This window comes from Arctopsyche grandis, chromosome 1 (genome assembly GCF_051622035.1).
Source record: "Arctopsyche grandis isolate Sample6627 chromosome 1, ASM5162203v2, whole genome shotgun sequence".
Taxonomy (NCBI): domain Eukaryota; kingdom Metazoa; phylum Arthropoda; class Insecta; order Trichoptera; family Hydropsychidae; genus Arctopsyche; species Arctopsyche grandis.
The window spans coordinates 1524085-1537247 of NC_135355.1; the positions used below are offsets into that span (position 1 = coordinate 1524085).

A 13163-nucleotide genomic window follows, 5' to 3' on the forward strand; every position below is an offset into this window, starting at 1 on the left:
TTAAAAGTCAAAAATATTGTTTGTTCTCGAACATGCATATGTATTCATTGGGTCAGTTTTATATTTTACTACGTTTACAAGTATTAGTTTTCAATCTCAATTCTCTACCGTTCTATTTATTAAGTGCAGATATTCAAATATTGAAATTGAAAACCAATCCTTTAAACTTGTATAAAATATAAAACTGGCCCAATGGATACATAATAGCTCGAGACAAAAAAAATTTATATTTTTGAGTTTTAAAATTTGCTAAATAATGGATTATAAGTATTTTAAAGCAATAAAAAATTGCAATTAATAGAAAAAACATCTGACTATTGATTCCAATACTCACTTTTGACACAGCAATACTAGATTTTGAGTTAAAGACGGCAAAAGCCAAAAATTGCGCATTTTCTTAATCGCTTATATCTCATTAACAAAAATCATCGTCATATCAGAATTTATTGGGTCAAACTTTGTAAATTCTGATGAGTATTCTCTCCGGTAAGTTAAAACAGTTTATTATGCTCAGTGTAATTAGATCATTAGCATATTAAAAATGAACAATTTAATTGAAAATTAAATATTTTTAAGCTAAAAAAACACAAACTACAAAGTATAACATTGTCATTAAGTATTTTTGAAAATAATATCGCTTGAGTAAGCTCGAAATGTTGTCAAATATTTACCAAGTGTCTAATTGTTTCCGCTCCATCTTGTATTATTTTATTTTTAATATTACATTTGAAACAGTAGAATTTCTTTTTATTATAATCGGTTTAAATTATGTATAAAAAAATGTTACTTTTGTATTTTTTGTAGAAAATTTATTAATATATATCTATCATACTTTAATTTAATTATGCACATGATACATATACAAATGTTGTTTTAAATTTAGGATCTATTTAATTTTATTATAAGTGTGTGTTTGTAGAGTTTGGTACTGGTTTAGGAACAGTCTTTAAAATTAGCGATTACATTCAATTATTCCACACCAGTACCAAATTTACCTGCAAAACATTCGAAAAGTGCAATTTAATTTCATAATAATGCAGTTTTAAAACAATATTATTTTATATAAAAAATTAAGATGAAAAAACAAGTTTATTACAAATTATATTAACAAAAGCGGAATCGACTAGTTTGTAGAAATGAATAGACTTGTCAATTACAGCTTTAATTATAATATATATATTTATACAATGATTACAACTATGTATCATTCATTCAAAAGTAACTTTGAACCACAATATATACATTATATTTTGCATCAAGTGTGAGTTTTTGTTTCACTTGCTCAAAAGTACGACCTGTTCCGTATCCGGGTACCTAGGCAGCCTCAGATTATATTTCTGGACGAGACCAGGAGGCACGAATCTGCCACCGAGGTAATGATACAGTCCTGTGAACGATTTGGCGCACTTCTTTGGTGCCGAAAGCGAGATGAGTATCGTCGGTGACAATACTGGTCCTTCCGTCGGAGGGCCATCATTCACGTTCCATCCAGATGGTATATCGACGCTGAAATTAAACATCACACATCAAACACTGTAGGTTTATATTCAACGTTTCGATTTAACCCTTTGCCCGGGCTATAAATATAGCGAACAAGTTCTGTACGTGGCACCTTTTTCGCGAATTTGGCAACCGAGTTTTCGACCTTAACCGTTTGCCTGCGGCCGTCTTCTATGGAAGCTTTGGGCGACAAGTCTGTAGCGCGGCTGTCTTCCATAGAATTTCTGAACTTTGCACAGGATTTTGAGCCTTATATGTACCTATTTCAACTGTTTTAAGGTTCAAAATTGGTTGAATATATTACTGAGAGTTGAACGCCATCTATTCAATTTGCTTAAAATTAGTATATACCAGTCAAAATTAGTGGTTTTGTGGAACCATATTGAAACCTCGTTTATGTAACGTCACGTCTGTTGAACAATGGCGACGATACATCTCAATTGTGTGAATAATGATTATTTGACACAATTAAGCCAAAACTACGAGATATATTATGTATTTTATTGTTTGAAATAATACTTAATGTGTTAATTAACATATCTGGTTACTTGAGTTGATATTAAAATCTGTATTTAAGGTCGAAAACTCGATTTCCAAATTCGCGAAAAAGGTGCCGCGTACAGGGCTTGTTCGCTATATTTATTGCCGCGGGCAAAGGGTTAAATACAGATTTTAATATTTACTCAAATAACCAGATATGTTAATTAACACATAAAGTATTATTTCAAACAATAAAATACATAATATATCTCGTAGTTTTGGCTTAATTGTGTCAAATAATCATTCTTAATACAATTGAGACGTATGGTCGCCATTGTTCAACAGACGTGACGTCACATAAACGAGGTTTCAGTATGGTTCCAAAAAACCACTAATTTTGACTGGTATATATTCATTTTAAGAAAGTTGAATATATGGCATTCAACTCTCAGTAATATATTCAACCAATTTTGAACCTTAAAACAGTTGAAATAGGCGCATATAACGCTCAAAATCCCGTGCAAAGTTCAGAAATTCTATGGAAGACAGCCGCGCTACAGACTTGTCGCCCAAAGCTTCCATAGAAGACGGCCGCGGGCAAATGGTTTAGGAACTTGCCTGCAGACTGGAACTGAAGTGTTTGCCATGGCTTCCATTTGAGGCATCATTTCAGGTCGGATCGGTGGTTTGAAACTGAATCCGAACAAGGCGTCGACGACTATGTTATACGTTGAGTTTATATCGTCGGCTGTCGGACACTTGTCTACGAACTCCACTCCGTATTTTAGGCATTGGTGTGTCAAGTTCTGGTACAGGGTGTTGGCTGGTCGTTTTGGATAGTGCACCGACGGGGCGAAACCCATCATGTGTAAATGGCGTGCGGCTACTAGGCCGTCGCCTCCGTTGTTGCCGGGGCCGCACACAATCAGCACTTTACTGTGTCTGGAAAGTGTTGAAAATCAGCGAGAGTTGTTGAAGTATTCAATGTTTTTTTTATATAAGTTAGATTTACTCTTCTGGTAAGTATGTTTTGGCAATGGCGCTGGCGCAACTCAAGCCGGCCAGTTCCATGAGTTGGTCTACGCTGAATTTGTATTCGTTGAAGAGGTCTTGATCTAAAGCCGCAGCGTCGGTTTGGTTGAGGTATTTCATTTCAGACATTGTGTGTGTGCTTCTATCTGGAGATGTTTTGATCTTAAAGTTGAAAATAAGATATGTAAGTACATACGTATATATGAATCACTTTTTGATTTTAAAGTTGCTTTTTATTTAGTTCTAAAATTTGTATAATTGTATTTTAAATAGACAATCTGAAATTTAAATATTTTTTATGTGGACATGTTAGATCTTTTTCAGACCAAAATAGTATTTATTTAGATACTTTTGAGGATAAAGTTTAGTAAAAGTTGATGAAGAATACTTTTAATTTCAAATATTCTTCGATTCGAATACTTTTAAATAAGCAAAATTTTCAGTATAACAAACTATTTTCGTGCTGTGGATTATTTAATAACAGTCTGTAACTAATTATTTAATCGCTCAACAGTCTAAGGGCTTAAGGGCGGTTTCAGACTAGCGTTTTATACGCGCGTATAAAGAAGTGCATGTTTTTATTTAATATTGCCTAAATGTTTTGTATTGTTGCGTAGGGGTGGGTGGAGGATCCAAGTAAAAGGCCAACAGTCGTCTCACAGCATTTATTGATGATTAAGAAGATACACGCACTGGCAGTGCTCAGTGCAGAATGACTTGATATCGCCTTATAAGGGATAGATCTCTCAGGACATCTTCGACGTCTAATCTGTTTACCTATCGTTATAGTCACGTACCCGGATGTGTATTCCCACAACATTCGGTCCCACGGTACGGTCACTTCTGAGAAGGGACCAATAACGGCCATTGTTTAGCCTACACGCACTTGGAGTCTAGATATAATCCTTGAAAATTATAACGGTCGCACGGGGTTCATGGATGCCGGCGGCTCTTTTTAGTATACGTAACAGTATTATTATTATCGGATATTATCTTAACATATTTATCTGGTAACCTGCGCTCGTCATTACTTTCTTAATTTGAATGTGATGAATGAGTGGAATCTTAATCTACTCTCTTCCATTTGGGCCTCGCTGTGATTTTATTTTTTATTCATATTTTGTTTTATTTTGTTTTACTTTTTCTTTCTCCTTTGTACATTTTTATATACTATTTTAATTTTGTTCAGTGTAAACAAAGAATGGGATTTATGGATTTTATTTTTAATTTTTACACTTTTGTTATTTTTTTTTCTCTCTGAATGATGTATTATTTTCCTTTTGTTACTTTTTTTATTTTATTTTACCATGTTTTCTGCTTTTGCTTTTTTCCTTTATTTACAGTTTACTTTTTTTTATATCATGTTTTTATATCTTTTTCAAATGTAGGCCATTGTGGCGCATTAGGTTCTTCCTGTAATGCCACAATGGTCCAAAACTATTAAATAAATAAATTATATATTAAATATAGCCAATTAATGTTTTGCACTTCCAAAAACGAGCTTATACGCGCGTATAAAACGCTAGTCTGAAACCGCTCTAACAATATTTGACTAATGGATTCCTGTACATATTTTTTCAAAGTTTAGAACATTTTGCATGAAAGTATATTTTAAAATTTGCCATTCCCAAATATTTCATATAAGGTGATTTTTTTCAAATTGTATTAAATTCCCGTTATATGTTTAAATCATGATTAAAAAACTGACGAAATATGATGAACAGTTAATAAAACGAGGTCCAATAATTCTATTCAAAATCATTGACATTTGACAGCTGACTGACCAAATATGCTAAGAGTAACCTAACAACTAAAATATAGACCATTCACTTTTTTATTTATTTATTTTGCGATTTTTAATTTTTATTATAATATGCCGTTATCTGATATAGAGTCGTCGTTTTATAGCATTAAATACATTTCAATTTCGTTATAATGAAGTTTCCAGTATGACGAATGATTTTTGCGGCTCTGAAGAGAATTATAATATTTAGCATGAATTTTAAATTTCATTCAAATGAGTATTCAGAATAAAGAAAAAAAAATGTAACAGATCCCTAGAATCTTGTTATAACGAGATTCAACTGTGACAGGTATCTGGCAACATTATTCCTTCTTTTTTTTTTTTGACAGCTCCTACTTAAGGTCTTTTGGGTATAATTGTGCATATACAATCTCTATCTGTGTAGAAGTCCAATCAATGCAAAAACGTTATTGAATAGATATTTGCAACTGAATGGTGTCATAAAAGTAGAAACTTCTAGTTTACGAAGGCCTAACCCCACTCCAAGCACAACGTACAGTCAACCAAAGCGCCCCGAAACGGAAATTTGTTGATTTATTTTATGTCTCGCTGAATTAATTTCGGTTCGTCAAAGTGGGTTTTGGTACGGTTCGGTGATTACTGGTCACAAAGTCACTAAAATCTCTATAACGAAACATCTGGCAGCCGAAAAGTCCATCATACTGACGATACCTATCATACTAACGAGAACTTGAATGCCAAATATTGCGTATTCGCGATTTTAATGGCAAAAATTGTCTTTGTGACCACCGCAATGTGACTAATATTTACATATTTTTCACATACATATATACAAATATACCAGGAAGGCTTAACAGGTAAACCCCAAATGCGCCTTCCTGGTACACATAATTATTACATAGATACATGTAAATCTAAATATCTGACATCTATGGTCAGTATACATATATTACAAACATCGTATTAATACGATAAATAACGATGAATAACTATCATGTAACAATACGAATTTTTATATTCGATAAACAGCCACAGAGACATCTATGGTGAGCAATATGGCGAAACCTAAGATATAACAATAACTAAAGGTTCGCAACAGAAAATTGGGAAGGAAACGCCAATTTTACAGGAATCGTTTCAATGAAAATCAGAAAAATTGGCAAATTCTGATAAGAAACGATCGACCTAGACAAATCAAGGTCTGGCCAACAACGAGACTTAGCGGGGAATCGAACTCGTAACATCAAGTACGAAATAATTCAACATTCACCACTAGACCACGCTGCTGGTTCATCCAATTACCTTTTGTACACCGTTTTCTTTCTTCTATATGTATGTTATAAACGCGAATGAATAAATAAATAAAAAAAGTCATATACCATTGGCTTGCTAAGGAAATCTCCCCGTTTTTATTATGGCACAGCTTTACTAAAATGTGCGCGAGCTGGGTTCAAAGGCTGCGTTCACACCAACGATATTACTTACGATATTTTCCATAACCAGTTTCTAAATAGCAACCACAGGTTGCAATATGGGAACTGGATTTGGAAAATATTGCAAGTAATATCGTTGGTGTGGACGGCCCCAAAGGGACTACGTGACGTCATATTGAGTCCCCCTTTTATCCTGCTCGCGTACACGTAACTGAGGCTGTGCGATAAAAACAGTATATTTCATGGCACGCCACTGTGACATACATATGTATATATGTATATAGTCGTATTTTTGTACCATTTGAGTAGTAGCTGATGCGGTTTAAATATTAATATTAATTAAAAAATTATAAAAAAATGCATTTTAAAGCATACAAAAGAGATGCGGTAATATTCGTATAAGAGTGGTAAATATGGTCGATGGCCACTTGGATTGAAATTACATTCACATCAATTAACGGTAATTTAATATATTGTTGTCAACTGATAGTGAAAAGAAGCCATCTCGATAGTACAAAAGCTACTTATATTTAATTTTATTAGTCTTTGCAGTATATAAACTCTAAAGGTCGAATCTTATTGATCGGACTAGCTGAATATCTGAAAAATATGAATCGCGTTTACTCTCCCCGTGAAATGAAATTTCTAAGCCCGCTTTAAAGGTCACAGAATTTGACCCTTAAAGCCCTAAGCATGAGGCCACCCCCCCCCCCCCCCGACGAATACAGTCCAAGAGACCCTTTCGTCGGAGAACGAGACGGTTGTTCATGAATATCGCACAAGAACAACCGCACATCACTGTTCTAATAAAAAAAACCACACTGTACATAACCAAGTACAAAATTAACAACAGCGCATGAACACATAAAGCGCGCATGCGGTAGGAAACAAAAACTGAGATGTGCCGTGCGAATGCACGCACACCTCAAGTAAACATGAAATGAAATATATGTAGTTATGTTACAAGGTTCTTATCTCTAAATCCAAGTGGCCATCCTGTATGCAGAGCTACTCAAATTGAAAAAAACTATGGCCGCCAAAAATTCTAACAATTAATTTTCAAACGTACCACTGCACTGTGAAAAGTATCCGATTCCGATTTGGGTGACGGTCGTCCCGGATGTTTCAGAGGAGTTGAAAAAATTTTCGAAGTTCCCGCCCTTTCCTCCGCCAAGATCCTCGTTAGCGTTCGAACGGAAATATTGGTAGCTTTAGCTGTTCTCGTCCGGACATCGGTAATATTTCCCACGCCATTCGTTGCCTCGTTTTTCATGAAGCGATACACGCAGGCTATTTTCTCCCTTGTCTGTACAAATATAGGTGAATCGTATAAGCTATTTTAAAATGAATCGATTTATGTACATAGGTGTGTATTTACCTGATTGTTTAAAACTCTACGACAGGTGGTTCTTTCGACTGACATTTTGATGGGGTGTACACAGTGGGTCGAAAAGGAGCACCACTCCGCGAACGGAATTACTCTGACTGGCGTTTCTGTTTGACAGACTTGTCTGAGAGTATGTGGTGGGGGTGCGCCTTCGTCAATAATAGTAACGAACCCTATTTGCCGCTTTGAGCAACTATGTGAAAACGAATATGTATGATTTTCTGGGTCTACCTCACGGGCCGGAATGTGAAATTACCGAAAACGCAAATATCGGAAGGGAAAGATCGACAATCGAAAGATCTTAATGCTGCGTACGGATCAAACCAACGACGATTTTGGTCCAACGTTTTAACCGGCAGGATAAAACCAGTAGCGTACAAAATATCGAAATAAAAATTAAATTTGAAAATTGAAATCAAATATCAAAATTAAAAATATTATTATTATATTAAAATTAAATTCAAATATCAAAATAAAATTATAATCAATATATTAAATTTAAAATAAAATATTGAAAGTTAAAACAGAACATGCCCAATTTAAATAAATTTTCGAGATTGACTTAAAATTAGATCATCAACAATCACATACAGGTAATCCTCGACTTACGTAGATACGCACTAAGATCGAAAAAAAAAAATCAAAGAATTATTATTTTTACTTCCCCGTAATGCGCAGTTACTGAGAATATATCATGTGTTAGTATGGGTGACCGAGTGATGGTCCCAACCCGACACGTTGTCGGTTTATCAAACGAAATTTTTTTAGTCTTCAATTGTTTCTCTCGTCGAAATAAATCAATTAATTAAATCATTTCAGAGGTAAATTTTATCGGATAATGTCTTCAATTGTTTCTCTCGTCGAAATAAATCAAATAATTAAATCCATCTCAGAGGTAAAATTTATCGGATAATGTGTGATTATTAATTTTATTTCGACGAAAGAAAAAAAAAACCCTTTGACAAATCACCGACATTTTTTTTGTTAAATATTTCATCGACGGCGAAACACATTGGTGTATCGTGACGACTTATAAGAAACAATAACAAGGTTTCTTTCGCTCGTAATTATAATATTTCTCTGGTTGTAATGCATATCGTCGTAATTCTAAACATTGTTGTAATTCAAAACATCAACGATGATCTAATTTTAGCTCAATCTCGCTCGTTAGCTTAATTTTGATATTTAATTTCAATTTTTTTATTTAATTTTTATTTCGATATTTTGTACGCTACTGGTTTTAAAAGTTGGCCTGTGGGCCGTTCGTTGGCTTGGTGCGTACGCACCATAAGTCGAAAGATAAAAAAAAGGGTACATGGTAAACGGTACATACTAACTTAATTTGCGCGAGCAGGATACAACAGGAACAAGAGGAACAGGCTTTTCCTCCCGTATTCTGCGCGCGCCATTGAAGTATAATGTATAGAATAGTCATTCCTAACAAAAGTATCGCTTAAAAGCGAGCCATCGAAGAGAGAGACGGAAAGTCAGAAGAGAGACAAAAGAGTGAGGAAAAAAAATTCGTGGAAGTGATCGTCCCTTATCGTCCCTTGACGTTCAGGGTGGCATTGGGCATATTTTTATTTTATCTATTTACGAAGTATCAATAGATAAAATATTAATTTTAATTCTATTTAAAAATACAAAATATCACTTTTTATCTGTATTAACAGCTTTTGACCCATAGGAAGTTGCGCTTCCACCTCTTTCCCACCCTTGTATCAGTGGTCCATAAGGGTACTCCACTATAACCAAGGGGACTCAAGTTATCTTTAATTTAAACAATTTTCACGATAGTTACAATACATATAATTTTATCTGATCATTGCTGAAACGGTTCCTGAAAATTGGTATTAAAAAATCTAATCCTGTTGTCACAAAAATCTGCCTGTGTATAATTTGTATTAATTATACACAGTAATCTGAAAATCCATAGATGTCACTATGATTATTATTTCTGATTAATTGTTATATTCTATATATTCTGATTGTATATGTATGTATGTATGTATTACTGTATTTCTGATTTCTGATTGTTTATGTATTTCATTAACGTACACCCGTCGCATTGGAGCAAATCTGTAATGGCGAGTGTGTATTGATTTGTGACAATAAAATAAATAAATAAATATAAAGAAATAAGAAAGGCGTTTACGCGAAATTAAGTGAAAAATTTAAATAGCTGCCCAAGAGGATTCCTTCCTTGGGAGTGTTATCAGTCCCCTAAAGTGGAAGCCTCCTAGTCGCGAGAATTTAGTTGAATTAGAAATATATAAATATACAAATATGACATATCAATCAGAATTACATATTATAAATAATGTTAGTGTGTTAGTGTGACAGTACTATACATATCATAAATAAAAGAATTTTAAAATCCTTTGAAAAGAACTGTTTTGTTAAACAAATACTTTTTCGATGAATATTTGTTAACCAAATTATCTTTTTTCGCAATGTAATAAACTCTAATTTTAACAAAATTTTCAATGGTTGCGCGAATTAACTGTAATCTATGGTTTTGTATAGCAGGCTGATCTGTAGAATGCAGTAATATAGAACTAAAAATATTGGTACCCAAAAATAATTTTAATATTTTAGAAACTATTTCTACGTTTGTGATTTTGTTTGATAATGTTTTCCCGTAATTTTCATTTATTAATTTCCTTATTACAGTTTCACATTTCAGGCATATTTGGAATACATCAGATGATGGATAACATAGTCCACCCAAATTCCGCAAATTAATGAGCTTGTGAAACCACATTTCTTCTGTTGCTAACAGACTTGCAATACAGTCTTCATTTTTCATTATTAATCGAACTACATATCCCGAGATGTAACCGATAATTTGGCGACTATTATCTGACAACATTTGCGAAACTAATTCATAATTAAAAGATTTTGACGTTGTTTCGCTATATCCTATTTCAACAATATTTTCATCAATTTCATCCTCAAAACGATATTTTGAAGACGTTTGATTGATTTGTTGAATAGCTGATGTACAATTTAGTATAGTAATATTTTCAAGAGGTATGCAGTTTCCATTAAATGAAGATCTTAGTTCTAGGTGGTTTAGTAGCTTCTTGTATATTGATTTAAACTGTCGGCAATTGGGGTTATTATTATATCCTCCATGTGATCTGATGTTTCCAAATAGCAACTCAATGTGATCCTGACTAAATTTGTAGGTTGGAATGAATTTTAAACATTTTTCATCCTGAATTATATTATTATACACAGTTTTCAAACTTTGTATATCAACTATTAATCCCAAAAACCCAGTTTTATTTTTGGTTTCGATCAAATTTTTTATCTTTTGAGTTATTTTTACTTCCGTTACTCCATTTATTTTCTTTGTGGTTTTCGTTCTAATGGTTCGGACTTTGTTGAACTAATACGTACGTATTCTAAGAATTCTACTTCTATGTTATCGACACGTTGCGATGTTTTTAGAGATAATTATAAAATTACTACTATGTTTAATGAAATAATATAGATTCTAACCTATGATATGTGATACCATCCATTTTTTTTTTGTTTTTTTGTACACTATTGCCACACAATTTCACTACACAGAGCGACATTTTCGTGAAAGTAGAGCCTACTTTAAAGAAAACTTACTGCCACAGAGTTTAGTAAACAACTGGACAAAACAGCTGACATCTCCGGGCACACGGACTTTTGTGGCAACATTTTTAGGGGCTGAGAGCAATTCTATGCATACTACTTCAATGTAGATAAAGTAATAATTAGTTTTAAAAAAGAATAAGGTGTACGGCCCTGTTTTTCAATGAGTGAGGCTGGTCCGAACATCTAGACGCACGTGTACATACAGATGTTCGGACTTTGTCGAACTAATACTACCACACAATTTCACTAGTAGAGCCTATTTCAAAGAGATCCTACTGCTACAGAGTTTAACAATCAACTGAGCAAAACAGCCGAAATCTCCGTTTGCACGGAGATTTTGTAGCAACATTTTTGGAAGCTAATAGCGCTTCTACCCATTCTACTTCAATGGCGCGCGCACATTAATACGGGAGTAAAAGCCTGTTCCTCTTGTTTCTGTTGTATCCTGCTCGCGCAAATTAAGTGAGTATGTACCGTTTACCATGCAAACTTTTTTTTTGATCTTTCGACTTAAGATCTTTCGATTTTCGATCTTTGCCTTCCGATATTTGCGTTTTCGGTAATTTCACATTCCGGCTCGTCACGGAGACCGTGATTTTCTATATAAAAATATTCTCACTAAAATAAAACGTATTTAAGAGTTTGCGTATATGTATGTATTGTAGGGGGTTTGGTGCAAACGATCGACAAGCGCCAGACAGACTGAACCACAGATTAACTGGATGGCTGCTTTAAACGCAAATCTCGCTATACGATATGGTCGAGTTTGGTCACCTTCCTGCGAGTGGGGACCAACTCGGCTGTGTTCAGAGTAGCTACCTCACTCAGACGTGTCAAAGTTATTGGAGTATATTTTGTAGCATAGCGAGTTTTCAATATTAAATTTTTATATGATAACTAGCTGAACCCAGCATGAGTTGCAATGTCAGAATAAGGTATGCAATTCCCGGTAAAAGTCGGAATTCTCGACAGGACGAAGACCGCTAGGTCGGAAGGGGGCGCTCGGTTGACCCGTTCCTTCCTGTGATTGGCTACTCTTTGCGATGCCAATAGTATGGGTTTGGTGCAAACGATCGACAAGCGCCAGACAGACTGAGCCACAGATTAACTGGATGGCTGCTTTAAACGCAATTGTCGACTTCACGAATGATAGATTGCACATCAGATGACGAGTAACCTTTCAATGTGCACAGATGCAATTATAAAATTGAGTTGGATCTTTCTGGCGAGTTTAATAAGGCAAAATTCGGAACTAAAGTGTCAGGAGCACATAACGTACAGTCGCGGTTTCGGAAACCGGAACACCATACAAAAATGTGATTTTGCGTGAAATTTCAGTGATCTTAAATAAAACAAACACCCAAAGTCATTAAAATGGTAGATTTATGGAGGATGAACGAATGAGACGACTGGCATGTTAATGCACGTGTTTATTATATGACAGCTGAAGACAGAGTGAGTAGCGGCTCTCAGAACCCAGCCGGGTTGGTCCCCACTCGCAGGAAGGCAACCAAACTCGACCATGTCGTATAAGCGAGCCGCCACAGATTATATCATAGTGCTTTATTTTAACGACAATCGTTAAGAAAAGGAACAACAAAAAAAAAGGTAGGGAGAATTTTAGTCCGAGCCGGTTTTTATGACCAAACGCAGTCTCCACAGTTGAATGAAATTTTGAATGAAAAAACATAGTTGAGTGTAAACTTTTAATTTTATTAGACACATGGTATTATTTACAAATTATAAAAACTTAATTAATATTGTCGACTTCACGAATGATAGATTGCACATCAGATGATTAGTAACTTTTCGATGTGCACAGATGTACTTATGTTTCGATGTTTCAGCAGGCTTGGAAAGTGAATCAAAGTTTTTCTTTCAAAATCGTGGATCAAAAAGGGATAATTTGTTTTCGAATAGAATAACTTCTTCT

General features: G+C 34.4%; 1 protein-coding gene across 4 annotated transcripts in view; it reads right to left on the reverse strand.

Annotated features, from left to right (window-relative positions):
• Positions 1 to 800: 800 nt before the first annotated feature.
• The window catches only part of Naxe (NAD(P)HX epimerase), a 29235-nt gene continuing 16872 nt past the window's right edge, over positions 801 to 13163 (reverse strand). Inside the window, exons 1-5 of one of the 4 annotated variants that reach the window (XM_077433857.1) lie at positions 7589 to 7691; positions 7280 to 7516; positions 2993 to 3174; positions 2599 to 2922; positions 801 to 1506 (exon numbers count right to left, since the gene is read on the reverse strand). In XM_077433857.1, coding sequence (XP_077289983.1) covers positions 1275 to 1506; positions 2599 to 2922; positions 2993 to 3174; positions 7280 to 7516; positions 7589 to 7633 — 1020 coding nt within the window. In that variant the 5' untranslated portion in view covers positions 7634 to 7691 and the 3' untranslated portion in view covers positions 801 to 1274. Of the gene's footprint in view, positions 1507 to 2598; positions 2923 to 2992; positions 3175 to 4720; positions 4825 to 7279; positions 7517 to 7588; positions 7692 to 13163 lie in introns of those variants that run through there. The other 3 variants (XM_077433873.1, XM_077433865.1, XM_077433880.1) reach the window with 3 other exon arrangements.